General features: G+C 51.2%; 1 protein-coding gene and 2 long non-coding RNA genes across 14 annotated transcripts in view; 1 reads left to right on the forward strand and 2 right to left on the reverse strand.

Moving 5' to 3' along the window:
* Positions 1–7,054: 7,054 nt before the first annotated feature.
* On the reverse strand, positions 7,055–22,553 carry LOC141729217 (uncharacterized). 12 transcript variants are annotated; one of them, XR_012580602.1, is made up of 8 exons: positions 22,256–22,542; positions 20,959–21,068; positions 19,721–19,791; positions 19,503–19,619; positions 18,683–18,902; positions 18,160–18,310; positions 16,944–17,066; positions 9,700–10,699 (listed from the first exon to the last, which is right to left on the reverse strand). XR_012580602.1 is itself a non-coding variant. In XM_074542073.1 (6 exons), the coding sequence occupies exons 1-6, from the start codon at positions 22,469–22,471 to the stop codon at positions 17,015–17,017; spliced, it is 717 nt and encodes a 238-aa protein (XP_074398174.1). In that variant the 5' UTR covers positions 22,472–22,540; the 3' UTR covers positions 16,809–17,014. The 12 variants fall into 12 exon arrangements, 1 of the variants encoding a protein (XP_074398174.1); XR_012580597.1 differs by lacking the exon at positions 18,683–18,902 and having other exon boundaries at positions 9,700–10,167; positions 10,270–10,699; positions 22,256–22,541; XR_012580599.1 differs by lacking the exon at positions 18,683–18,902 and having other exon boundaries at positions 9,700–10,066; positions 10,134–10,699; positions 22,256–22,541.
* On the forward strand, positions 16,680–18,676 carry LOC141729218 (uncharacterized). Its single transcript, XR_012580607.1, has 3 exons — positions 16,680–16,815; positions 16,910–17,020; positions 18,199–18,676. It is a non-coding gene; the product is annotated as an uncharacterized LOC141729218 (long non-coding RNA).
* Positions 22,554–25,467: 2,914 nt separating the features above from the next.
* Positions 25,468–27,859, reverse strand: part of LOC113460244 (uncharacterized) — a 42,194-nt gene continuing 39,802 nt past the window's right edge. The window contains exon 5 of the long non-coding RNA XR_003382033.2: positions 25,468–26,870. This is a non-coding gene — a long non-coding RNA (uncharacterized LOC113460244). The remainder of the gene's footprint in view (positions 26,871–27,859) is intronic.

Consider the following 27,859-nt stretch of genomic DNA (forward strand, 5'->3'; position numbering starts at 1 on the left):
GCAGTAACCCAGGAAAAAAATGGCATGTTCCCATGTAAAGCATAGCATTTCTTTTCCAACAGGAAAGTGGTTTTATGATGGGAGAAAGGGAGCAGAGCTCACGTGTAAGTTTTTCTGTTTTGGTGGTACAGGAGCTGTTCCTTGGGCTGACAGCAGTGGTGGGACAAAGGAGAAGGGAACTGTTTGTGGGAGACCTGAGCTTCTCTTTCACTTCTGTGTGTTGCACTTTGTGGCTGTGTCTGAGTTACATGAACAGATTTTTTTAAAGCTAAACAAACAAACAAACCTGAGAGTTCTCAATCACCTGGGCTGGGGAGAAGATGGGCAGTTGTTGTTGGAGCCTTCAGTTGCATTTTCCCTGTAATTAGCTGTCTAATTGCTTGTCCAGAGCTGTTGCTGTTGCTAATCTATTTACACATATAATTGATTCTAGTTTTCAAATAATCACACAACCTTCTTAGGTTGTTTGGGTTTTTTTCTTAATTTGTGGAATGTCAAACTATCATGCTGGTGAAAAATTGCTGTGTTTATTTATGGACTACATTATGACTCCATTCTGGATGTGTCCATGGAAGGACATGTGATAGCTAATTATTTCTCAGGTTAAAGGAAATAATGAATATCAATTGCAGCTACCTTCAGCATGGCAGGAAAACCTCAGGAGTACCTCCAAGGCTCATGCTGGCTACCCATCATTTTGACTCTGTTTTCTAAATTAAGAAATGGGACCCCACTGATGTGGCACATGATGTTCGACTTCCTGAAATTGAATTTGGAGAGGGAAACAGAGCTCACTGGTTTTGTAGGACACCTGGCAGACCGGTGGGAGTGGGTAAAATGTTGGTATTTGCCATGAGAGTGCCTTGCTGTGCTGAGGGCCCAGAGAAGAGCTGTGCAGGCCTGTGAGTGGTGGCTGGTGCTGTCACAGCCTCAGTGACACACGGGACAGGGCAGCTGTCCCTGATCCCAGGAGCACAGCCTGGTGCTGACACAGCCTCAGTGACACACGGGACAGGGCAGCTGTCCCTGATCCCAGGAGCACAGCCTGGTGCTGACACAGCCTCAGTGACACACGGGACAGGGCAGCTGTCCCTGATCCCAGGAGCACAGCCCGGTGCTGCTGCAGCCAGGGCTGCTCGGGGCTGGCTCTGAGCTGCCCTTACAGAGCAGTGTTTGTGAGGGACAGAGGGGCAGAGCAAACTCAGTGTGCTACTGACAGTCCATCTGCACACACACAAACTCCTAGAAGTGTGTATCTATTTTTAAAATAGCCTAGTCTATCTCTCTGAATATTTCCTGTGCTGTTAAATAAGTTTAAAGTGTGATTGATGATCTCCAGATCCAAATCTGGGTTTCTAAACCATCCAGCTGCATCTGCAGCCCTGTGGTGAGCGCCCCTGTCATCACATGCCAGATCTTTTCAAGGCAGCTCACACATTTCCAAAGCTCTCCTTAGCAGTTAAATGACTTTGTCACTGTTATAATGAATGTCACTCCTTTTGTTAATGACAGCATTAGGGCAGTGTTTCAGCTGGGCTTAGCAGGCAGTGCTAGTATGTTTTTGGATTCTCAATTTTAAATTTTTTTCCTCTCTTTCTTTTTAATTGGAAGCCTAAGTTGAACATAGAACATAGAATGTGCAGGGTTTACATCATTGCTGAGCATTTGAACATTTCTTTGCCTTCCGGGCAGTGGCCTTTTCACATCTGTGCCCAACACGTTCAGTGCAGACGCCAGGAACACATTAAAGAGATGTAGAACATTAATGTGAGGTGCTGGTGGAAGCTTGACAACTGTCAGCTCTGCCTGTGTGCATTTACCTCATCCTCTGTGTTATTTATTCATCTGAAACTTTTGCAAATGAAGCAGATGAGAGAGAACCTAGGGTAAATGAAGCCTGTTTAGGGCAATGGAGATGAGGAGCTAAAACAGCAGCAGGAGCAGAGCACCTGGGTGTTGGTGGCTGCTGCCTTACCTGAGGTGTTCCCCTGAAAAACATGGCTTGAATTATTCAAGAGTTACCAGCATCTCTAGCCCCAAAGCATCTTTATTCTTCTGAATGTGTACGTAATAAATATTTTATAGTTTAAACTGAGTCTTCAAATGATTAAAGGTGGCAAAAGGAGAAAACAGGTAAGAAAGTGAGCAAAGAAGCCTCTGTCTAAAGAGAAGGAAAGGTGAATCCAATCTGTGCATTCAGGCACCAGCCCCACACAAAGAGAACAGAAAATGCAGCCCAGTCCTTGTGCTGTGTCCTGGTACCACACACCTGGTATGGGACAGATGGTGACAAGGCATTCCAGCAGATCTTTGCAGGCTGGGTTAAACCCCAAAGTGAAACTATTGGAGTTTCAGATCTCATCTCCTGGCTGTTTGAATTGGGTTTCACCTGGCTTAGCTCAAGGCAGGGGAATTGTTTGGGGAATCTGTGTTTTCCAGCTGCTGCTGGGAGTGGAGCTGATGCATTGCCACTGCTGTTAGATGTTGCATGAAGGATGGGGAGCTGACCTCTGGCTGCAAAGCTTTGTGCTCTAAAGGGTTCTCACCTCTGTAATTTGCATTCCCCTTGCTCAGTTTTATCCCTGCTAGGTGGTAATAAATGGCCTGGGGAACCTGGGCAGAGTTGTATTAATCATAACAATCATAACAGAAACAAAAGGGTTCTGGCTTGAGAAATCAACATTAAGTCCATCAAGCCAACATTAAGTCCATCAAGCTGGATTTCTTTTTAAATGGTTGGTTAGCTAAATCAGTTAAAGCTCCTCCACTTATTATTTTGCTGGTTCATTTATTTGGGCAGCAGGATTTCAGGCACTGTGTCACACAAGCAATATCAGTTTGATTTGGTCCCATCTTTTCTGTCCCCTCCTACCACATTAGGACCCCGCTGTTCTTCACAGCTCCGTGTTGTCTTAGGAATTCATTTGCAAGCTGGAGATAATCAGCAACTCCTGACTCTCTAGGGCTGGTTTGATTACTGATTGGTGAAATCAGCCTGAATATTGCACAGTCACAAACCCCACAACATAAATCAGCTCTTTTAATGCTTGGGGGTTTAATGCTGCAGTCAGAGAGATCTCTGAGACAAGGGAAAGATGTGGATTCCAGTCGTCACTTCAGTTAATACTTGACTTTATTGTAAAGCAGGAAATGCTGGTGCATTTCTTTCAGCTGAGTTATCAGAGACCCCGTTCCTGCCATGCTGTGCCCCCTCCCATCCCTGAGGTGAGGAGGGAGTGTTTGTGTGCAGGGGCTGCTCACAGGAGCAGCCCTGGCTGTCTGCACACTTGAGCTGCACATCAGTACCCAATCTGGCTGGCAAAGGTTGTTTCTGGGAGCTGGGCACTCTTGGGAGAGGGCAGATTTTGAGGGTCTGATCAAGGGAATTATGTGCTGGCATTCACTGTGTCCTTCTTGGAGGTCAGGAACTCACTGGACTTGATGAATTTTGCCTAAGTGTATCTTTTTGAGAAGGAAATTGTTACTGCATTTCAGTTCTAGAGATGCCAGAATTCTTCAGGCAGTTCAATATGGGAAAAATATATTTTGTCATAAGCTTAATTTGTTTTGCTGTTACCACCAGCTCACATCTCTTTGACTGCTTTTTGCAGTATGGACAGAAATTCAGATATTCAAAGCATGCATCACCATTGCTCCTGTCTTGGGATGCATGAAGACTCCTGCTGTCCTTTTAGCATGTTTCTGTAACTCACATGTTTTTATGAAATTTCAGATGAGACCTTTTTTCAAAAAGACTTCTATCTCTGTTAATGTGTAATAAATATATGTGGAGAGCTATATCTGCTTTTGTTCAGTTGAAGAGTTACAACATTCAGTGGCTACAATTTAGTTTCTGAATGGCCTGAAGATTTTCTGAGTGGCCCTGAAGAAGCCACTTCAGAGAGCAAAAAGGCTTTTCCTGTCCTCTTGTGCTGTGATGGCACTGATGTGGTTTTTGGGTTTGGCACTAGTCCTGTGGTTCTCTTTCTGGTTGGAATTGCCACAAAGGGCTTGAGACTTTCAGAATACCTCAGTTATTGGTTAGTAATTGCAGAATCTTACTTTTGTGGGCTTTTTGCTTTCAACACTAAATGTCAACTTTTGTTTTTCTTTTTTTAAATCTCATGGTATTTTGGTTAGATAGAGCTAAAGGAATGGTGGTTTAGAGATTTATTTGTCAGAATGTAAGAGAAATGGGTTAAGTGATGCTCAAGTGTGGCTTGTAGCAGCAGAGCTGGAAGTGGCAGCAGCAGCACAAACTGAGCAGCCACCATGCACTGACTGGAGTACTCATTTTTCATGCCTCCTGATCAGGCTGATGTAAACGTACCCCCAGAACTGTTTGCTGTGTGGTTTCAGGAGTTATTTGAGTTTGAGATAAGAGCAGTGCAAATCTGTGTAATGTTACCCTGAAGAGCAGATCAGTGCCTACTGGGACATTGGCAGACTCCCCTGGTGCTCCAGAACAAATCAAGGCAACACTGTTCGTGTTCTTGCCTTTCCACGAGTGTCACTCTTCCTTCACCAGCAATTCCAGGATGCAAGGGAGATGCCATTTCAGTGATTGCATTGCCTTTGTTATTTGTGTGTGCATTAACCATATTCATCAGTCAGTTTGCTCACAGGAGCAGCTTGGGGACTTCCCTTTGCAAGGTGCATTCATAGTGAAACCCGAGAGATTTTGTTTCCTTTTGTTTATTAACTCCTCACTGTGCCCTTCTTGTGGCAGTTTTTATTCCCTCCCAAGCCCTGCAAAGCACAGAGGTAAATACTTGAGGACATTACATGTTTTTCAGCTGCCCACACAACGTTCATGTGTCTTAGCTAAAGCTAGACCCAATTCTGAAACCTCTTTCTGAAACATGAGCCTCGCAATTCCTAATTACTCCCCTCACTTTGCAGTTTCTCCACCCTTAAGGTGAGGGGTGAGGAAATGCCCTCCCCTGCCCTCTCCCAAAGGTGCTGTGCCCAGGGCAGCTGGAAGATGAAATGCACTGAGGACACGCTGAGTGCTGTTGGTTCAGGTCAGTACAGGGCTGAAACTGTAGGAAAGAAAGGAGAGGTGTCCCAGATATTTGATATGTACCCTCTGTGTAAAACCAGCCCGACTTGGCACTGGTGCCACCTTGAGTCTGGGAACTATCCTGTGGATCGTGGATTTTCAGGAGCCAGCCGGCCACTCCCAGCCACAGGCCCCCAAACACAAACCACTGTCGTAAATACGGCCGTAAAGCGCGACTGTCGTAAAACTGCCGTAAAGTGCGACTGTCGCAAATACGGCCGTAAAGCGCGACTGTCGTAAAAGGTGCTGTAAAACGCGACTGTCGTAAAACGGCCGTAAAGCGCGTCTGTCGTAAAACTGCCGTAAAGCGCGACTGTCGTAAAACTGCCGTCAAGCGCGACTGTCGTAAATAGGGCCGTAAAGCGCGACTGTTGTAAAAGGAGCCGTAAAGCGCGACTGTCGTAAATACGGCCGTAAAGCGCGACTGTTGTAAATACGGCCGTAAAGCGCGATTGTCATAAAAGGTGCTGTAAAGCGCGACTGACGTAAAAGGTGCCGTAAAGCGTGACTGTCGTAAATACGGCCGTAAAGCGTGACTGTCGTTAAACTGCTGTAAAGCTTGACTGTTGTAAAGACGGCCCTAAAGCGCGACTGACGTAAAAGGCGCCGTAAAGCGCGACTGTCGTAAATACGGCCGTAAAGCGCGACACATGTAAAATGGGGTGATGTAATGCCCTGATTGCGGACACTGCTTATTCCACATCGAGGTTGGTGACACTCTGGTCTAATAATGGGACACAGTCACTCTGTCCACGACAGAGAACTCTATGGCAACTAAAGCCTGTCTTCAGTTCCATGCCAAGACTGTTACTGAAATAGGAGTTTAAAAACCTCTTAGACTGGACTTTAATGAATTCCCCAATGCTGACTCTTCAGCCGTTTGTGCCAGACACTTTTTGGGCACAGTTTGGATAAAGCACTTTAATAGTATCTCCTGCTGGCACTTGGCTGCCATGGAGCTGGTCCCAGCTTGCAGGGTGCTGCTGGAGCTCTTTGCTGCACGGGGGATGCCCACAGCAGCCGCCCTGCCGAGCTCCTCCCCTGCTGCGAGTCCACCCCTTGCTGCTGCAAGACTCCAAAGGGACACGCCCCCCCACCCCCCGTCAGACCCCACGGTTCTGGTACCCGCAGTCCTGCTCGCCCCTGCCGCCCCCTCGAGGTCCCAACACCCGTTCCTCTGCCCCCAGCGAACCTCCTGGCCCCTGCCACCGCTCCTGCCACTCCCCCTTTGCCATCCCGTTGGTCCCTGCTGTCCCAGCTCTGGCGGTTCCCGCCCCCAGTTTGGCCGTCCTCGCGGCCCAGCCCCTCCATTCTGCCTCTACGAGCCCACCCTGCGGGCCACTCCCCCCCACCCCGGCCAAGCCCACCGATTCCTCTTTGCTCCCCCTGAGTGCGGCTGCTCCTCCCGCCCCTCCCCCAAGTCCCCCTTGTCCCCTTTGCCGACACAGCGATGTGTGTGTGTGTGTTTCAAACCAAGTCATGAGTAATGTCTGTGTTACCAACACTTAATCCCACTTGTTTGCCTTTAAGAGTTTTTGGATTTAAGATTTCTGGGCAGAAAAACTCACTGGGAATCCCGAGTTCCTGCTGATGGTCAGGATTTTGTAATGCCAATTTGTAATGTGTTTGTTTTTTGGATATCACATGTAAGGAACTGCTCCTTTCAGATTCCCACAGGCAGCCCTGCCTGGGTCAGGGCTGATGTGGAGCAGCCAGCCCTGCTGAAATCAGTGATCCTCACATTGCACAGCTGATTTTCCATAGGGAAAGGCCCTTTGTGTTTGCCTGAGGTCCTGGCTCCCTTTCCCCATGGCTGGCAGGGTATTCCAGTGCTGTTCAGTAAATGTTAACTATCACAAATAATTCATATCAGGCACGCTGGAGAGCACCTGGGGGAAAGTGAACTCTGAAATAGAATGGAATGATTCTGTAACATGGTAGGGAAAGGCCTCCCCTGGATAATGAGCAATTTCTGCTGCAGCATCCATGGGTCATTCTTCCCTTTAGAAAAGAGAAGGTTCCCATGTCTTTGAGGTAACTCAAGTGGCCTTTGTGGTTTTTAATACAGCAGGTAAATCTTGTAGGAAAGCTCACTGTTTACTGGGTCCTTTGTCTGGTGGCATTTGGGTAGGTGGTGCTGTTGGATTTTTCTTTAAAGGCGTGGGCACGTGTGGAGTTTGGGAAAGGGAGGAAAAGTAACCAGAGCTGCTGTTGGTGCATCCCCACTGGAGTCAGTCCCCCACTCCGTCTCAGCTTATGCCCAGAAAAATCCCCTGGCTGCTGAATTTCTCTGGAGCAACAGTGACACCTCGTGGTCAATTTTAATCGAGTTCCACGTGGAAATGTTTGTGCCAGCCCCTCCACCTCTGCCTGTGTGGAAACCAGCAGTTGGAATTCAGGCAGCATCCTTGGCCATCTGCTCAGCACATCCCTAGACCTGGCAGCACAAGAACTGATGGATGGCAGAGCTGCTCATGAGCCAGGGTGCCAAGGGCTGCATGGAAATTCAGTTAGCAGGATCATATTATTGGGAAATCGGGTTTTAATTGGCAGCTGATTGATAATTGGGTATTGCACATATTTCATTAGGAAGGCACAGAGAAAGCTTGGTTGTGCATGGACAACAGAAGGCTGAGGCACTTGGTTCCATGCAGGAGTTTAGGGATGGCAGTGTCCTTGTTTTAATTTGGGAGAATGCAATTAATTAATGTGCTTCAGGTCTCCATTCCCACCATGGCAACCTCCCCCTTTATATTTTGGTTTCCATCTCTGAGCACAGCTTTTGCTGCTGTGTTTGCCAGTCTGCTTGCAAGACTTTATTGGATTCAGACTTATTTTTTTTTTCTTGGCATATTGAATTTGTTGCTCCAGAGGATTTTTCATTCCAGCTGGGCTCCAGTTATTCTCACATTCCCTCAGGCTCCATTCTGAGTCCTGCTGTGATTTGCATTTGTAGCTTTTCAATGAGTAAACATCAGAGCTCCTCCAGCTCTGTGCTGGCACATCCTCTCCCTGGCACTCAGCTCCTGCTGGACTTGGGAGAAAGCTGGATGCTTTGCATAATGTTTTGTATGACATTCAGTTATGGAGATCCTCACATTTAAAAAAAACATGGAACTGGGAGAAGAGTGATCTGCTATTAATTAGCTGTCTGATGCTCTGGACTCATGTGGATAATAATGGTTCCCTTTGGCTATGGTTTTAGTAATGTATAGGAAAACATGCCATTAGAGATATTAAAAATTCATTTCTGAATTTATACTGGCAGCTTGAAAAGTGCCATTCAGTCTTTTAATTTACTATTTTAACAGACCACTTTTAAATAAAACCTCCAGATCTGAAGTACTTACTTCCAGCAAACTTGAAGATAACATCTTTGTGTGAGCACATACTTTGCACCCAAGCCCTGCAATGTCTGCTTAAAGGTGCTTTGAGATCTCTGTTACTGAACATCCATGGGGATGGATGAAGTTTCTAAAGATGAGGCTCCCAGACTGATGGTTCAGGTCCTTTCCCCCTATTTCTTCCTGACCCACAAAGCCATGCCCAGACATTTCTGCACATCCAGGCAAACTTCTTCAGTGGCTTTTTGGAAATGAATGTCAGTGGCACACATCTGTTCATCCTCTCTCCTTCCTTGTCTCCCTGCACCATCCTTGTGTTAAATCCAGCCCCTGCCTTGCCATAAATGCAGTGCATTGGTCTGGATTTAGGACTGTCCTGCATCTTCTGCCTGGCATTGCTTCTCCCAAGGTTTCCCTGCTGGCTGCCAAAATATTCCTGGGAAAGAGAGAACCATGATTTTCTGTATCCCTACACATCACCTTTCTTGTCAAAGCAGCAACATCCACAAGGATTTTCTTCTTGGAATCACAGTTTAAAAGTGAAGAAGTAGAAAAGAGAGCCCACAACCTAATAATCCCTTGGCTTGGGAAGAAATTTTATGGTGTTGTAGGGGACTCTTTCTGAAGAAACAACTGAAGTTCTCTTTATACTGCAGCAATTTACATGTACCCCCAGCACCGTGTTTATTTGGTGTCAATATAGGGTCAGCAGAAACCAGCACAGGCAGCTGGAACTAAAGGTCCTCTTGTCCCATTTCACAATATTAGTGTTCAAAATGTAAGCTAAAAGCCAGATTCCACCCCAGTAATCTGGCTAAGATAATAAGGGCTTATTGAATAGTAAAATGCTATAATCAAAATATTTCTTTGCATTAGGATTTTTCCCAAGTATCTCATTTAGCTTTTGTTAGTGGATTAAAGAAAGGGTGTTATATTTTGGTAACCCTTTTTTAAGTGTAATTATTTTCTGTGTTAAATGGGTGAACAGGAGTGCAAACCCCTATGGACAAAGGCTGCTGGAGAAATCCTCCAAAATTGATTGTGTCCTAGAGACCTGAGCCATCATTTTGTCCTATTGTAACATCTCTTATTCTTTCAGTTCAGATAAACCTGCAAACAATTTAACCTTTAGAGCTTTAATATTTTTAAAGAGACATTCATGTCCAGAAGGTGTCTCAAGGTGTTTGTGCCGTCAGGCTGGGTTTGATATCCCTATTAAAAATATATATGGCTCACTTGATGGGAAAATCTTCTTCAGAGAGAGGGATTTTTTCTTCAGCTTGAAATCTGAAATATAAAATTGAGTATAATAAAGCGAAGAGGCAAGTCATGATGCAAGGGATAGAAAAGAAAAATGGCTGTGAACATGTTCTACTGAAACTGTTTGGATTTAATAGGAAAAGTACAGCTAAATCCTCAGTTAGTGAACCAATTAAATTTATTTATTGCATTGAGGGAGTTTGTGCCAAATCTGAAGAAATAATTTGAAGAAGGAAACTTATTTGAAAACTGCAATCATGGATGTTCTTTTTTTGACTGAGTAATGAAGAGATGAACAGAGAGGGCTGCGATGGCTTTGGGCCCCACGTTGTACCCAGGAGCAGAACAGGCTCTGATACAGGGGAGAGGAACCAGAGCACTGATGGGCTTTGGTTTGTGCCTGGGCACGGTCAGTGATGGGCTTTGGTTTGTGCTGGGCACGGTCAGTGATGGGCTTTGGTTTGTGCCTGGGCAGGGTCAGTGATGGGCTTTGGTTTGTGCCTGGGCACGGTCAGTGATGGGCTTCGGTTTGTGCCCAGCACGGTCACACCGATGGGCTTTGGTTTGTGCTGGGCACGGTCAGTGATGGGCTTTGGTTTGTGCCTGGGCACGGTCACACCGATGGGCTTTGCTCTGGGCAGGCCCGGGTGGCACCGAGCTGGGGGACAAGGCAGGAGGGAGCCCCAGGTAGGAGGGAGCCGAGCAGCGGTGCCAGCTGTGCCCCTGGGCAGGGCCGGGCCGGGGGCGCTCTCTGCCCTCTGCCAAGGGAAGCGCCGCACATCCCGGCCCTGCGGCAGCCGGGAGCTCCAGCTGGGAGCTGCAGTTCGGCGGCGCTGCCGCGGATCCTTCCTGCACCTCTGGGAGCAGGGATGTGTTCCATAACGTGGCATCAGCGAGGGCAGGTGTGTAAAGGATGGAGCTTTGACGCGTTTGTCCTTAAAAAATCTTGGTGCTCGCTTTCCTTCTGTCGTCACAACTTTGCCTTAACTCCAGTGGCTGCTGGGTCGGTGTTTTGGTTTGGTGCCTCTGCTTCCTACAGAAGAAATATTTTGCAGCTGCAGGTTTGGAGGGAGAATAATCTGTGTTCTAATTCATTTTTGAAAAAGCTGCAGAGAGCAAAGATTCAAACATCACGGGCCTAGGACCCTGCTGCTGCAGTGGTTCCTGTGGGGCAGGCAGGAAATGGGCAGGCTGCTCTTCCAGCTCTTGTGAGCTCTGGTGCCAGGGTTTGAGCACACAGGGCTGGGAGTGGTGCAGTGCCCGAAGCAGTCTGGGCAGGCAGAGGTGCCCTGGCTCTGTGTGAGTGCCACAGTGCTGCAGTGGTGATCTCCATCTCACCACGCTGACACACTGAGGATGCAGGGACACCCTCTGGCCTTCCCACTCAGAAAACTCCATCCTGCATCTTCTGTGCTTGGCCCAGGCTCAGAGCAGGCCCAGCAGGCAGAGGAATGGGGTGGTTGTGCACGTTTGGGATTCAGTGTTCACTACGAACCACAATCAGTGCTAGAAGTTGAAATGATTTGTCAGTAGCTTTCCCAAGAGCTGTGGATTTGGGTGTAGGTGAAAATCAGTCCCTGTGGTTTTGTGTTCCCTTGCAGGAATTCACAGCTAGCCCTGGGCTGAGGGCTGACCCTCTCCAGGACTGGGGCTCCTATTTGATTCCTGGGCAGAGGATTGTCTTGGGGGCGGGTTTGGTTGGATGAGGAGGTGTGGGGTTGGTGTCTGTGGGACATCTACTCAGATGTTTTCAGATTTGACATTGAATTTCTCTGTGGTTCTGAACCAGTGCTGTGTGAGCTTTAGCAATAAAATGTTTGGTCACCCAAAGAAGCAAACAGTAAATGACAATTCAGCAAATTTGGAAGATGGGTGCAATTTGTCAGATAGACAAAGCCAGGACTTTCACCATTCCATTTGATCATGGTGGGTGATGATATAAAACCTCACCACTGGTATTTCAGCCCTCATAGATTCTTTTCTAGAAATACTCTGCAAGGGAATTTTCAAACCTAAGCCCTTCCCAAGCAGCACATAATGGGGTAATAGCGAGTGTAAAAGGAGAGGCTCAATCTTTCCATTCCAGGAGAAGCAGATTCTGTCCAGAGAAACCTGAGGGTGTGTGGAACTCGGTGACAGCTGAGCAAGGAGAGCTTTTCCCTGTCAGTTCCTGTAACTCACCTTACAGACTCCCCAGGGCACACAGCAATCCTCAGTGCCAAGGCTGCAATCTTCCAGGGCTGAGGTGACAGAGCTGCACAAGGTCAGGTCCCTTTGCCAGGGGACAGAGCTTTGTCTGCACCACTCATTGTTTATTGCCACCCCTCCTTGCAAGCACAGTAAAGTTCACCAAGATATATTTGAGTAAAGCAGGGATTTCTTGATGTTCACCACTGCTGTTCCTGGAGAACGGGGTCTTCTGGGGGGCATGAGGAGTGATCTCTCTGCAGTCTTGGAAACGCCGTCTCACAGCTGGTTTGAGTTTCTGATTCATTTTGACAGCACCTGACACATTCCTGCCTTAGAGGCCAAAGCTGCTCCTTGCCAGCCCCGTGTGACAAATGAGAATATCTGTGATGGGTTAATCTGCTCTTCATCAGCTGAGCCTGAGAGCTGCTCTTGGAAAGGGACTGGGGACGTTCAGCACAGGCACTTCTGGGGCTGTCAAAAGCTCAGCCTGAGCTTTGCTGAAGCAGACCAGAACTGATGGATGTCATAGCTGAGAAACACTGGGGGATCAAGGCAGGTGCCAAGTTTTCCCAGTCACTCGGGATTGCTCTGTCAGTGAACCTGACTGCATAACTAAATCTGCACAGGTGCCCTCCAGACAGAACAGGTTTTGCAGGACCTCACTGGCTAAAGAGCTCCAAAAAAGGTACTTTGTGTTGTTCTAATCTGTGTTTCTGGAGCTGAAAAATAGACAAAGGAATTTGAAAATATTTTGAAAAAACCCTGAACCAACTTGGTTTATTCCATGTATGTCCACAGGGGCACCGCAGGTTTGGCTGGAGTGTTTGGCATAGTAAAATTAGCATGGATACAGAGATTGAGAACAAGGTTGATTGGGATAAGGAACAGGAAGAATAAATGGCCCATAACTTGTGATGAGCAGCATCTCCAGGAGCAGTGGTTCCCTGTTCCCGCAGTTCAAGGGCTTGGGTCAGCAGCTGAAGTTACCATGTGACAGTCTGAAACCTGAGAGGCCCTTAACCCTCTGAAGGTGGCACCACAGAGGGCTGCTGATGCAGGAAGCTCTCAGGAATGCAAAAAACAAATCAAGCATTCATGGGCAGGGGAGAAAAAAGAAGTCAATATTGCTAAACAGAATTTTCTGCCATGGCCCAGTAAATTCCCAATAAAAAGGGAGCTGTAGCCTGGGAGAGAGCAGGCCAGTCCTCACAGTCAGGTGATTTTAGCCTTAAACTCTCCAGATCTCTCTTATGAGCCAGTTCTGGACTTGTCCCTGGATTGGGCAGAGGCAGTGGTGAGGCTGGCTGGTTTTCCATGCTTCTTGTGGCTGCATCTTACTGCTCTGGTTTAGGATGGTAGAAGATGTCAAGTAAATTACAGCTTTTGGGTAGGAACACACATGCCTTTTATATTGAGCAGAAAATAGTCCATCTGTTGGGGGGAAAATAATTGTACTTTACATAAACACCCCTGAAAGGTACTTTCTGTACATGAGATCTGTTTGTCTGGATTCCTCTGAGTTTGGGAACGTGGAATCATAGAATCATTTAGGTTGGAAAAAACCCCTTATGGTCATGGGGTCCAGTGGTGAAATTTGAAATGGGCTTGGGGCTGCCCCCAAAGGAATGATTGCCTTGGGTCTCGGCAGCACCGAGGTGAGCCCAGCTCAGGAGTGATGTGAAACATCATCCTGTACAAAACATGAATCTAACTCTACAAAGGTTCAATCTAAAACTGGTACACAGAAAAACCTCACTGGGCCACTTGATAGGTAACACTCCAGCAAACCAGGCATCCGTTGGAATTCCCTCCTGTAGCAGAGCGTTCAGGAGGAGTTCAGTCAGAGCCGTGCCCCGGTGCCAGCAGCTCTGAAAGCGCTGGATGGGGTCCGTGGAGTCTCTCTGCTGGTGAGGTGACCCCACAGTCCTGTGGCAGTGAATGCCAGCAGTGTCAGAGCCACCGGGGACTGGGCTCCTCTGCCCTGGCCGCAGAGCTGTGCCGGAGCTGCAGGGACACCGAGCAGGTCATTGCCCGGTGCCACTGCCCGCCCAGCCCTGGGATGTGACATCGGCAGGGCACGGGAGCTGCAGGGAGCGAGTGAGTGAGTGAGGGCTCTGCTCTGCCGGTCACAGCCACAGGCAGGGCCTGTGGGAGCAGCAGGGGCTGCTCTGGGACAGAAACACTTGGGAAACAGGGAAGGGCATCCTCTCAGCAATGCCACCAAGTTCCCCTTCAAAGGAGCGAGCTCGGAGAGGCCCAGCAGCCCCTCAGCCGTGCCCGCTGAGCGCCAGAGGTGGCAGTGCAAGTCACCCTGCCAGTACCTGGGCAGCACTGACACTCCAGAGGGAATTCCTCTCCTTGTCCAAGTCAATTCAGTTGATTTGGATGAGGGAATTAATTCCTCCTCCGAGTCCTCCTCTCTGCAGTCTGTCACAGTTGCCCACAGTCTGTTGTGTTGCTTACAGAAGTGCCAAAAGCCAAAACTTTGAGGAACAGACCTTAATCTGACTCTATTTATAGTTTTAATAACCCCCTCCTTTCTTTTTTTTTCTTTTTCTTTTTGAGGAAATCCTAATTGACTTTGGTTTTATACAGCCAGAGTTAATCCAAAATGTGTCTCTTCAGGCCACTTTCTGGCCCCCGGCAGACCCAGGCGGCGCTCGGCCCCCGCACCCCGGGCCACGGTCACTCGCACGGCGCCGAGGGAGGCTCCCAAGCGACGGCCCCGGCACCGGCGGGACGGGGAGTGGGGCCGGCACAGGTGCGAGGGGCGGGGCCACGGAGCGCGGGCAGGGGGCGCTGCGGCGGGGCCACCGCCACCGTGCCCGGGCCGGGGGGCAGAGCGCCGCTGGGGTGTGCCGGGCCGTGCCGCCTCTCCCCCGTCGGGCGGATCGAAACGGCACCGGGCCCGGGACGGCCGCCTGCACGGGGCGCTGCCGGGTGCGGGATCGCGGCCGTTCCCCGGTGCGGGAGCGGAGCCGCCGTGTGGGGCCGGGACCTCGCAGGGCGCCCTCTGGCGGACACAGAGCGCGGGGCGAGCGCGGCGCCCCCACGTGGTGAGGGGGCGGTGCCTGAAAGAACAGAGGGCGGGGCCAGGGGCGGTGCCGGGCGACATTAGAGGTGGGGCCAGAGCACAGGTGTGCAGGGCGGCGAGAGCTCAGGTGCGCGGGGTCGAGTTGATTTAGACCCCGGAAATCGCCCCAACCGCCATTTGCTCACTCAGAGCACGGTGCGGACGGAGCTCCCTGTGCGGGCTCCGCAGGTGAGGCACGGAGGTTTTGGCCTCCCCTTCTGTCCCTCTCTCTACTCGTCCTTTCTTCTCTGCGTATTCCCTTTCTTCCTCGCCCTGAAACGCTCCTTTCCTCTCCTCCCAAACCCAACCCCCCTCACTCCTTCCTGTCCTGTCCCTTCTCCGCTTCTCCCTTCTATTCCTCCTCTCTCCACCGTCCCTCTTCTCCCCCTCGGCCTTTCCCTTCCTCTCCCGCTTCCCTCCTCACTCCGACCCCTCTCCCTCCCCATCTCTCCTGTCTCCCCGTCCTCCCCTCTCCTCCTTCCCTCGCACCGCGGGGCTCGGGGTGCCGGGCAATAATAAAGCCCTGAGGGCCGGAGCCCGGCGCCCCCGCCCTCGCTGGGGTCCCCACACGGGGCCGGAGCCTCTCTGCGGGTCCCCCCATTGCAGTGCAACGCAGCGCCCCGCACCGCCGGGGCTCCGGCTGTCCCTACATCCCCCCCAGCATGGGGGGTTCTTGGGTGGGGGCCCCCTGCTCCAGAGGGGGCCCGGGGGTGGGGGAGGGGGGGGTTGGGAAAGTGGGAGAGGGTCCGGGTGGAGGGGGCGGGGCCTGGGGGGGTAACTCCCCCTCCAGGCCCCGCCCCCTCGCATCCTCTCCTCCGGACGGAGGAGCAGAGGGGGGCGCGTCACTCCGCAGCATAAACAGACAGACGTAATAAAAATAAATAAAAAAAAAAAATTGCGAGACACACGACCATCCCTCATAGTCCTGCCCCATCCCCCGCCCGCTCCTCCCTCCCCCCCGGGCCGTGGTCCGGAGGAGGGGTCCCCGGGAGGGGGCAGGGCCAGAACCCCGTCCGGAGGAGAGGATCCGGGAGAGGAGCAGGGCCTGGAGGGGGAGCTACCCCCCAGGCCCCACCCCCTCTCCCGGACGGGGCCCTTCCAGCCCCCCCCCAACCCCCCAAAGGGCCCCGGCCAGCAACAACCTTCCCCACCGAACACCAACGAGCAAATGGCGCAGCTGTGGCCTCCCCGTGCCTTAAATGCCCCAAGGCCCCGCCCCGCGCAGCCGCACTGAGGTTCCTCACACCTGTGCCGGCCCCGCCCCCGGGGCCCCGCCTCCCCGCCCATAAATCCCGGCGGATCCGCGCCTGTCCCGCTTCCCCATGACCCTGATTTTTCTGCCCTTCCCAGGATTTACCCAGCAGCTGTAAATGTGCTCACACAACGTCCCTCTGCTTCCCCAGAAGAAGTGAACAAGACAAGTCCTGAGGGTGACCTTGCTCCGTGGCCAAAGTTCCTCTGGAGAGTGACAGGGGCGTTCCCTGCAGGTGAGCGCTGCCAGGCCAAAGCCGTGGTGGCTGCTGAGGCCGGGGCTGTTTCTGGGCCCAGAGGCCTCGGTGTCTCCTGCTCGCTGCCAGCCGTGCTCCCCGGTGTTCCCTCAGGGTGTCCCGGCTGGCTGGGAGCGCAGGGCAGGAGCAGCCAGCAGCTCCTGAAGGCAGCAGCCCCTCGTGTCTGTGGGATCTGCAGCAGGAGCTGTGCCTGCACCGTGGCTCCTGGGCCAGGGGCTGCTCTGAGCAGGCACGTGGAAATGCTCCAGCCCCCACAGAGCACCAAGAGCCCAGGAGGAGCCCAAGGAGCAGCTGGCATTACCTGGGAATGGAGGCACGGGCGGTTTGCACAGGGGCTCACGCAGCAATTCCCAGTTCAGAGCTCCCACACAGCTGCAGGTATGTCCCAGCCTCCCCAAATCCCTTCCCTCCTCCCCAGCCTGAGGCCATCATCCATCAGCAGCATTAAAGCCAAGGCAATCTTCCCCCACAGATACTGAATCCCAGGCAGGAGCCCTCAGAGATACCTGGAAATCAGTGGGATGGAGTTTGGAGTTTTTCAGGATCCAGCTGCAAGTGCACAAGTGAAGGAAAGCTTTCACAGGTAGGTCCCCCTGGAGGTGTGCTGCAGACAGATGTGCATCCCTTTCCTGAGGGAAAAGGATTTGGAGAGGCCACTGCTGAGGCTCTGAGAGGAGCTGAGTTTCTGCAGGGAGAGATGTCCCCCCTGGGCACAGGGGCTGCCCCAGCACAGGCTGGGAGCACATCTGGCACTGCCTTCTCCTGCTTTGAACACCGACTGCATGTTCTCCATCCTGGAGCTCAGGGGGTGAAACCAGCTCAGTTCAGGCAGCTCTGTCCAGTGCCCCCAGGGACACCACTGGGGTGAGGGTTATAAATGCCAGTCCTGTGCCACATAACCCTGTCCTTGTCTCTGTGCTGCTGCTGGGCTTCCTTGGAAGCTCTGCTGCTCCTGGCACAGCTGCTGTCCAAGGCAGCAGCTCTGCAGGCAATGCCCACACTCCATGGGGCACTGGGAGGTCACTGCAGCGGGAACGGAGCAGGGAATTTGGGGCTCTGGGTGTAATTCATCAGAACTGGCACAGCTGACAGGGAACCCCAAATCTGGGCACCACACAGAGAACAATCCTTGTCCTGCCCTGTCAGCTCAAACCCCTGGGCTGGGAAGTTTTGGGAATTAAATGTATGGAATTACACAAATCACAGCAAGCAGCATCACCCAGAGGGACAATCCAGGTCCCAGACAATTCCTCCACAATCCACTATGGGGGAAAACACCCTGTGCCTGCCAGGAGCTCTGGCTCTGCTTTTCCTACCAGCTCCTGAGCAGTGTCAGGGCCACCATGAGAGCTTTAAATAAACCCCAAATCCCACACAGTGAATAATCCAAATAAAGAAATGCCTTCTTGTCATCTAAGCTCAAAACTGTGTTGAGAGTTCTGACAACAAGTTAATGGGATTCCCAGGAATCTCATGAATGCTCTTGGTTTCATTTTTATGTCTTTTTAATCCCTCAGTGGGCAGCCTGTACAACTTACCCTGGGATTTAGAGGCTGAGCAGGGCTGGCTTGGGATTGACCTTCAGCTCTGGCCCCAGGCTGTGCAAACACACCTTGTGCCAGGGTGGGTGAGCTCATCACCTCAGCTTTTCCCTCCTAAATATCCCCTGCTTATTTCCCTGCAGATTAACTCAGACTTTGCCCCAAACCACCCACTCCTCACCTCCATGTGGCCTCCAAGTGTCCATTCTGCTCCTCACAGGTGCCCTGGTGACACCACGTTGGTCCCTTTGCCTTTCCCCAGCCCGAGCTGCTCCTCTGCTCGCTCTCTCCAGCCTCATCCCACAGGGATCCTCTTGTCCCTTCCCTGCTGGCTGCTGCCAAGGAAGGAGCACATAGTGAGTCCCAGGCTGCCCCCTCAGCCCTGGAGAGTCCTGGCTGTGGGCCCTCAGATTTCCCAGGGGAATTGTCTGCTGGGCTCCCTTCAATGACCTCAGCAATTCCCTCACAAATGCCACCTCACTGCCCCTGACATCCCCTCACATTGCATTTTCCTACACAAACAGTTCCTGTATCCCCTCTAGATTGCACCAGGTTTTCAGCTGCATGGATGGCATCATCTGTGCCCACTGCTCGTTATTCACCCAACCAAAATCCAGAGCAAATGTTGCTTGGGCTTTAATAAGAACTTGAAATAACTTTACAGCAAAACAAGTCACCTTTTTCTTGCGTGTTTCTGGACTTACCTCTGAGGGTGTGTGCTGAGCTCAGTGGAGGGACTGTCAGGCTGAATGGCTGAGTTTGTGTTCTTTCACTGGGCACCAGAAATGCCCCAGTCCCTTTTCCCAGGCTGTTCCCAGGCTGTGCTCAGGCTGTGGCAGCACAGGCAGATGCAGCTCTCAGCACTCCCTGCTCCAAACACAACTCTGGCCTCCAGTGCAATCTGTCTCTGCTGGGAGTTTTCTCCTAGAGAAATCAAAGAATGGCTCATGGCAAGTGGGAGAATGAATGTGCACAACGGGAAGTAAGGAATGGAATGCTGCTCCAGGAGCCCTTGGGATCTGCAGGGCTGCTTAGGGAAAGGGACAGTCCCTCCCTGCAGTGCCCACAGCCCACCTGCAGCACCAGCACAGCTGCCAGCTGGGCTCTGCCAGCCCCTCTCTGTCACCCTCCCTGTGCTGCTCCCTCTCAGTGCCCTGGCAATCCAGCCCTGAGCCTGAGCAGCCCCGAGCTCTGGCTGGCAGCCCAGGGACAAAGGGACACTGCCAGGGATGAGGCACATTCCCAGCAAACGCTCCCAGCAGAGCACACAGGCACCCTGGAGCTCCTGTGGGGGCTGGCAGGAGGGCACAGCCCCGGGGGGGTGGCAGTGGCAGGGACAGCAGCAAAGTGCCACGGTCTGGTGGCACAGCAGAGACACCAGGGCAGCAGTGCCCATGGAGGGGCACAATGAATGCTGCTCCCTGTGCTGCCCCATGCCAGCAGAAAGCTCCAGGGGGATGGAAACTCCTCCCCTTCCCCCAGCCCCAGGTCAGCCCTGCTCAGTTTCACACACCCAGCTCTCACCTCCAGCTGCTCTGGGGCTGCTGCCACATCCCTGCCAAGGTGCCAGAGCCACCTGGGACAGGGCTCCCTCTGTGTCCCAGGGCACGGCAGGGACCAGGGTGCTCCAGCAAGGACAGCCTGAAACCAGAGCAGATGTCTCAGGGTCAGCAACGGGCTGGGGACAGGAGCTCTAAACCCAGATTGCTGAAAACAGCCCCCAAAATGTTCCATGATCACACCTTTAAAATGGCTCCAAAGGGCAGCAGCTCTGGTCAGTACCTGCACGATTCCCTGTGCCAGCCCTGGCCCACTGAAAAACAAAACAAATCAACCATCACACAGGCCCTGTTTGCAGAATTCCTGATCCAAACCCTCACCTTTCCTGCCCAGCACTGAGGGGAATCTGACACAGCATTAATAAGTAACCTTTGCTGAGAGCAGCCACCACCCCAGTCCTCCAGCCTTGGCAAGATTTTGCAGTGAATGGACAAAAGTTCTAATCCTGAACCTAAATTTCTGCCAGTTTTTGTGAGAAAGATACTGGACAGTAAATCATGCAACAGAATTTAAAAGTTGCACAAGGAATAACAAGGCCCAGAGCAAACCCAACCACCCCCATCACTGCTCCACCCCAGTTTTGGGAGAAATACTGATATCATTTCTAAATACTCCCCTTCCCTCCCACTCAGTCCTTCCCTGCACATCCCTGGAGAGGATTGACTCCATCTTTTGTTCCCAAGAGCCCCTCTCCAGCCCAAAGCCCACTTCTCACAGACACAAACTGAGCAAGCCTGAGGCATTGTTCCCAGCAGCAGATGCAATTCCTGAACTCCCTTTTCCCTGGATTGCTCTTCTAAGCACTTGCAGGAGACTCACCTGAGCCCAGAGACTGCTGTGCTTTCCCAGAGGGAAACAGAGCCTGATGGGCCCCAGCTCTGGCCCCTTGTTCCTGCTGACCTGGGAGCCACAGGTGAGCCTGGTCCCTCAGAGCCCATCCCTGGCACCAGGAGAGCTGGAGCTGTTCCCAGATCCCAGTGCCCTGCAGGGCTGTGCTGACAGAGCACAGGCTGAGCTCTGTGCCCTCACCATCCCTCATTCTCCTCCCAGGGCTCCCAAACCCTCCCAGCCCTGCCCCTGCATCTGTGCCAGGCCCAGCAGGGGCTGTCACCCAGCCCTGCCCCAGCCCAGCTCCTGCTGTCACCCAGCCCAGCCCCAGCTGCCCCCCTGGCAGAGCTGGGAATGCTCTGAGAGCTCCTGAGCCCCAGAGCAGTCCTGGGGGCACAGACAATGCCCAAGCTGCCCCTCAGGGCACAGCCACCACCGCAGCTCCATCAGCCCCAGGAGCTCTGGCATTTGTCCCTTCACCTCTGCCCTTGTCCAGCAGGCACAGCTGGGGCTGGGCTGGCACAAATGGCATTCCCATGGCAGGCAATGCCAGCAGAGAGGAAAAGAGGAGCCCTGTGTCCCTCTGACTTACCCCACAGCGTGGGCAGGAGCAGAGCCCTGGTGCTGAGGCCTCCTGCCTTTGGCTGCCCAAACACCAAAGCTTCTGGCAAAGATGGGAGGAGTTGGATGATTTTTCCTGCCCTGAAAGAGAGGAGAAAAGAAAATTAAGTCCACTGTGGACACATTCCAGGTGCCTCAGGAAATAAACACAAAGAAACTCGTCCCTTCCAGGGTAACAAAGTGTCTCAGTGCCCAGTTCCTGTTTCCTAAGGCAAAACACACGGAGCGGGGGAAATGGCAAGTCCCAAACCCAACAAAACCCGGTTTTCCATGGGTTTCCATCAGGGCTGCTCAGGGTTCCCAGCGCCCCTCAGCGGCAGCCACAGGAGCAGCTTCTCTCTGGGACCCTGGGGTGGGCACAGGGACCCCCATCCCGCTGCTTCCCGGGACACAGAGCCCAGCCCAGCCCAGTGTGAAACATAACAAATGCAGTTATTGCCTCTGCCATTCGTGTGTTAGCTCTGGCACAGTGGTATTGACCACAAAACTCCTGAGAGAGCACAATCTGTAACTACTGCTCTTGATAAAGCATCATCTGTCAGTTCATGTATGCACTGCAGAGCTTTAACAAATAGCAGTGCAAGAGATACTATTCTAGACTGTAGCATAATAGAGACTGTGAAATGGTAAAATGCTTTTACACGTAAGGAACTCAGAAAATGGTGTAAGATAATTAGGTGATTTCCCACATTTGGGGACAATCTTATCTGAAACACAAGATAACAGAAACAGAAACCAGAGCACCGAGAAAAAAGGAAAAAATTATTGACCCTCGTTGTCAAATACCGAGGGAATGAAAATAAAACAGGATGGCAGCACAGGAAGAAATAAAGTCTATTGGTTTAATCCACAAGATGGCACGAAGGTTAAAACCAAGCAAAAGAACATCTAAACTCCAAGGACTGTTTGAATATGTACAAACTCGAATGAATATGCATACACCACTGCAATGGAACAGAATCTAGAGAACACGGTTTAAGGTAACCGGCTGCTCCTGGCAAACAGCCAAGCCTCCCAGCGCTGCCTTTTATCCTTTAACAAACGTGTCAAAGTTCTAAAGAGTGAACTTTGTTTCTCACACAACAAAGCGCTGCCCCCGAAGCCGGGACGAGCCCCAGCTTTACTCCACGGAACGGGATCCCAGAGAGCCACAAGGCCCGGGACAGCCCCGTCCCACCCTCAACGGGTCCCCCGCAGCAGCAGCGCCCAAAGCAGCCCCGTCCCGCTGTGGGTGCCCCGGTGCCCCTGGCCCCGCTCCGGCCGCTCACCTGAGGGCACCGCCCGCCGCCTCCCGCCGCCGCTGCCGAGCCGAGGGCATTGGCCCCGCTCCTGGCTCCGAGGCCGCGTTCTGCGCTGCAGGGCGCGCTCCGGGGGACGCGGTGCCCGGGCAGAGACAGGGTGACCCGGGCTGAGGCGGCTGTGCCAGCGCTCTGTCCCCTCACGGGGCTCAGGCCGGGCAGCGGGGCCCCGCCAGCGGCCGCCATTGCACCGCGGAGCAGAGTCAGGGACGGCCGAAGAGCCGAGTGCGGCCGAGTGTGGCCGAGAACAGCCGAGCGTAGCCGAAGCGCCGACTCTGGCCGGGATTTGCCGAATCGATCCGAGTTTAGCTGAGGTGAACTGAACGGAACGGGACGGAACCGCGTTCAGCCGAACCGAACTAGATAAGCCGAACCGAACTAGATAAACCGAACCGAACTAGATAAGCCGAACCGACCTGAACATTACGGGGTCGTTCACTCACCCATCTCTCAGTGTGGGCAGGCACCCTCAGCTCCAAGGAGCTGTGCAGAGCGAGCGCTTGGTCCCTTGGGAAGCACGGAGTGATCAGCCCCAGTGACAGGAAAGTACAGACAAATGCCATGGTCAGCCTGAGGATTCAGAGCCAGTGGCCTAGAACCCGCCACAATTACCTCTACAATTGCAATGCAATTATGGTGTGACAGTGCAAGGCTGGAGTTCAGAGAGCTCAGCCATTCCACCGGGGCTGGGGACATTACTGAGAGGGTTTTGTGTCAGTCTGATGGGCCTGAGCAGCATCAAAAACTAAAAGGATATTTTACAGAAATGTTTTGAGACAGATTGCCCCAAAAACTTGGGCTGCTTCTAGGGGGACAAAAGATTGAAAAAGATTTCTGTTGAATTCCTGTCAGAAAGTCCAGACCCACCGGTTCAGCTATGGAAGGGATGGGTATGATGCACCACAGAAGGAGACAAAACTAGAAAGGTAAAAAGTCTATCTCCCATCCTTCCCCAAACACGCTCCAAGGAAAAAGTTTCAGACAATGAAATAACAAAGAACTGGCTCCTTCCTCTGGAGTTCAGTCCTACATTTTGTCCAGGTGCTGAGCGGGATGAGTGGCAGGGCTGTGCAGTCCTCATCAGTGCAGACTCACCCTCAAAAGCTGCCACACACACCCCAGGTGGCACCAGGCACATCTGCAGGAGCAAGGTCTGGCACAGAGCTGGTCTGGAAAAGGAATCACCCTGAGCACAGGAGACAGGAGCTGCCTGAGCAGTCCTGCCATGCCCGGGCTCCTGCCTCTGTGGGCACATCCATGGCCTCGTGCTGCAGAGGACTTGGATGGGTCAGACACTGGCTTAAATGGAGTCATGTGCTTATCCAGATGTGGCCCTGCATCTACATCCCTGCAATAAAAACATTGGCATATAAATTCTGTTTTGTAGGAGGGTAACTATATACTGAAGTCATACAGACACGTAAAACTTACACTCTTCACAGAAAAAAAGGAAGCACTGCCATTGCTGTCAGTAATACAGAACACGAGAATATGCACCTCACCTATCAACATCTAAAGGTCAGAGCATTTCCATCCTGGAAGTGCTTCCCAGATGGATCCTCTGAAGATTTATAGAAGCATGCTGAAGTAAAACACAAACTAAACATATTTGGGGTGAGAGGACAAAAGAAGGAACTAGGACAATTATTCCAGCTGAGCCCCATCTAGTGTCAGTTCTGGGTCTTAGGTAGATCTGGAGGAGCCCCATTTCTGCTGCAATCCTCTTTCTGCACGGCCTCACATGATGTTCTGTGGCTGCCTGGAAACTCTGCTTCTTCTGGGCTTTGACTGAAACACTGCACAGTGTGCAAGGCAGCAGAGACTCATCCCGAGACTCCTGAGTTATTCCTGTTCTGCTGGAAGCTGCCACTCCTCTGACAGCCAGCTCCTACCTGCTCTATGCTCACAGCTCTTCAGTTTCCCTTCTTAGGGACACAGAGCAGAGCATTGCTCTTTTCTTTTTCCTGGCTTGTGTTCTTTGTTGATTTGTGAAAACATCTCTCGGGATAGTTGATAGCTTCTGGCTTTGTATTGCAGGCACAGTTTTTCTCCTGGTACCAGCTCCTTCAAAGCCTGAAAGATTAACTTGTTTTCCCTCAGTCGCTAACTTCATGGAGGTTGCCTTCCTGCACCTCAATTAGATTGCATTTTTGCCATGTCGGATAGACAGGAATAGAAAGGAAAGAAAGCAGAAAGAGCCCCAAACCTGCCACTATTTCCCAGTTTTGGAACTTGACATTGCAAGAAAATCAATTCCCATAACTCCATCGTGGCAACACCAAAAATCTGAGGTTCATCTAAGCTCCACTGAATGAGAATTAGAAACAGGGAGTTTAATGCAATTTTAGGACTGAGACATAGGCTGAACTTAGATGAATCTGGTTGTTTTCAAGTTCCCTGATGCATGAACCTTGACTTTTCATGTGACACGAAAAGCTGTCATTGATCTTTACTTCTTTATTTTGCCCTTCAGCCAATTAGGTACTATGAGCTCCAAATTCCAGAACTGCAGCTTTTTGCCTTAATTTAGGGTCAACAAAATTATGCTGCAGCCTCTGACAGTTTAGTAGAGGTTACTACATGAAATGAATGACACAAGTGCACAGGCAGAGTGAGATAAAGGCGAATCAAAATATTTCATCTACAACCTCTCCCCCTTTACAAATCATCTTGGAAGAATGCAAATCACTCTGCATTGCAGCTCACTTGTCTCTCAGCTTCTGCCCCATTAAACAGCGTTGTGTCCCTTGAAGTCTCTTCCAGTTTCTTACACTTTCCTTCCTTCCTTCCTTCCTTCCTTCCTTCCTTCCTTCCTTCCTTCCTTCCTTCCTTCCTTCCTTCCTTCCTTCCTTCCTTCCTTCCTTCCTTCCTTCCTTCCTTCCTTCCTTCCTTCCTTCCTTCCCTCCTTCCCTCCTTCCCTCCTTCCCTCCTTCCCTCCTTCCCTCCTTCCCTCCTTCCCTCCTTCCTTCCTTCCTTCCTTCCCTCCTTCCCTCCTTCCCTCCTTCCCTCCTTCCCTCCTTCCTTCCTTCCTTCCTTCCTTCCTTCCTTCCTTCCTTCCTTCCTTCCTTCCTTCCTTCCTTCCTTCCTTCCTTCCTTCCTTCCTTCCCTCCTTCCCTCCTTCCCTCCTTCCTTCCTTCCTTCCTTCCTTCCTTCCTTCCTTCCTTCCTTCCTTCCTTCCTTCCTTCCTTCCTTCTGTGATTTACCTCTAAATGTGCCAAATATTTCAAATACAGGGCAAAAGCTTGTCTGCTCTTTTTATTGCATAGAAAAAAGCAGCGTGAACAGATAAAATGCTCAGGCAGCAGATGAGAGCAGACAGAGCCAATAAAAAGGGAAATAAAGAAGGTGTTTTACTGATGGTGAATGGTGTCTCTGGGATCTCTCCCACCTCCCTGTGCCCAGGCTGGTGCCCAGCAGCCCTGTCTGGAATTGCTGCCTGGTGCTTGCTGAGCAGCTCCAGACAGAGCAACGGGGCAATGGCCTCTGGAAAAGCCCTGCAGTGGCCGAGTCAAGCCCAGCACTGAGCTCTCTGACAGGGCTGTAAGCACTGCAGAAGGAATCACAGCACATTAGGGCTGATCCCAGGACATGCAGCACGCCCTCCATAAAATCAGCCAGGTGCCAGCCCCTTGTGAGCGCAGGCAGATGAGTGGCACAGGAAAAGGTCACGGGGATTATGCAGAGTAAGAGATTTTCTGGGCCCAGGATCATCAGATGGTTCAGACTCAGCCCCTGTACAACACATGGGCAGTGACCCCACCCTGTGAGGTTATGGCTGTTGACATTAATCCACCTGATTTGATCTAGTGTGGAGTTCTGGCCTCTGTGCAGCAGCAAAGCCCTTGGCAGGCGCAGGTGTGACCCTGTTGTGCAGCAGCACCTCGGGTGAGATGTTGCTGTAACAGGAGCTGAGTTTGCTGCTGCTGAGAGCCCAGCCTGCGTCCCCAGTGACACCCAGCAGCTGGATTTGCTGTGCAGCTCTTCTGGAGCTGTGCCAAGGGTGGGGCTTGCCAGAGCTCTGGGATGTACTTCCACCAGTGCAAAAAGAAAGGAGGGCTTTCCAGACCAAGGCACTGGGGAACAGTGCTGGGAGCAAACAGCCAATAATGAAATCCATCATTTATCACCCAGGAAGAATTTGTACAGACAGACGCTAACCTAACTCATGTTTCACTGCTTTTTTCCTTTTCCACCAGGGGTGAGGCAAATCTAAATCTGGTTTGGCTGCCAGATGTGAAGAGAAGCCCTGAAATGCTGGGTCTGTGCACGGGTTTGCTCACGGACTGCAGGCTGTGCACTGGCTCTGAGCTCACTTCAGGGTTCTGCTCACTGGTTCCCTACAAACACCCCAGCTTCTCAAAGTGCCACTGCAGCAGCCAGAATGTCTCAGTCAGTCAGTCAGTAAATCCAAGCTGAGAAATAAATATCCATACTCACGATTGCAGAAGGGGCTTGGGGCATTTTCTCATTGTCCGAGGAACTTAGAAACTCTTGGAAACTCTCCCATTCCTGGCAGGGATCTCAGAAATGAGGAATGGCTCTTCACAAGTCATTGACAGGTACAGGGCTTTCCTTTGGCAGGTCTCTGAAATAAAGCACAAGTCAGGTTTGGTGGGAAGCAGTTACTGTGATTTACAAAGCAACATTTAATATTAAAGCAGAACATGAAACTCCTTGTGTTTGTTGAGCTGTCAGATGGAAAAATTCTGACTGAGCTCTACTGAAACAGAAGATTTTGACCATTTTGTAACACTTTTGATGCTTCTAAAGGAGAACAGATCTTGAAATGACAGCTTAGAAGTTCTACTTAGATCTAATACTCAGGAACATTTTTATATAAAAACACGTAAAAATCAAAGATCCCTCAGTAGCTACTGAAAAGATTTGGTATTTTTCATTAATTCTCCAATTAAAAAAAAAAATCTCAACTCAACCAGTAATGAATTCTCTGCAGAAGGAATGTTTTCTGGTGTCTGTCAATGGCACTTCAGTGCACAACAGTGCTTAAGAGTTTCCAGCAGATTTGGAACATGGTAATCTTTTTTCCTCAGATATTAAGATAAATACATACTGAAGTGTTTATAAGTATATATATATATGTATGTGTGTGTGTGTGTGCTGCTGTGCCAGAGTTAACAGGCATTCAGCAGCCAGCCACAGCACATTTTGTGACCTCACACCTCCACTCAAAGCAGGAAATCTCATTTGACCTCACTCCTGTCTAACACAGTTATATCCTAAAGGTGTCAAAATGTGAAGGAAAACTTGGACAAGTAGGAGAGGAAGACAAACAAAGACATTCTTTGAAATAGCCCAGTAGGATAAGGGCAGCAGTTCAGCTGCCTGATAATTGCCTTGCCATGGGAGACGTTGTGAGCGAGGGATTTGTTTGGGCTGTGTCTCACCTGGAGCTCCGTGGATGGCCTGTAATTTAGAACAAAACCTCCCAGATTGGGAAGGTGATTCCAGTGACCTGTGCTGGTGAGAGGATGGTTTAACATCAGCATCCAATTCCCTACCACAAGCCAGGAGGACACATCACCCCAGTCCCAAAACTGAAAATCTCCATTGGCA

The sequence above is a fragment of the Zonotrichia albicollis genome, chromosome 5, assembly GCF_047830755.1.
Source record: "Zonotrichia albicollis isolate bZonAlb1 chromosome 5, bZonAlb1.hap1, whole genome shotgun sequence".
Lineage (NCBI taxonomy): Eukaryota > Metazoa > Chordata > Aves > Passeriformes > Passerellidae > Zonotrichia > Zonotrichia albicollis.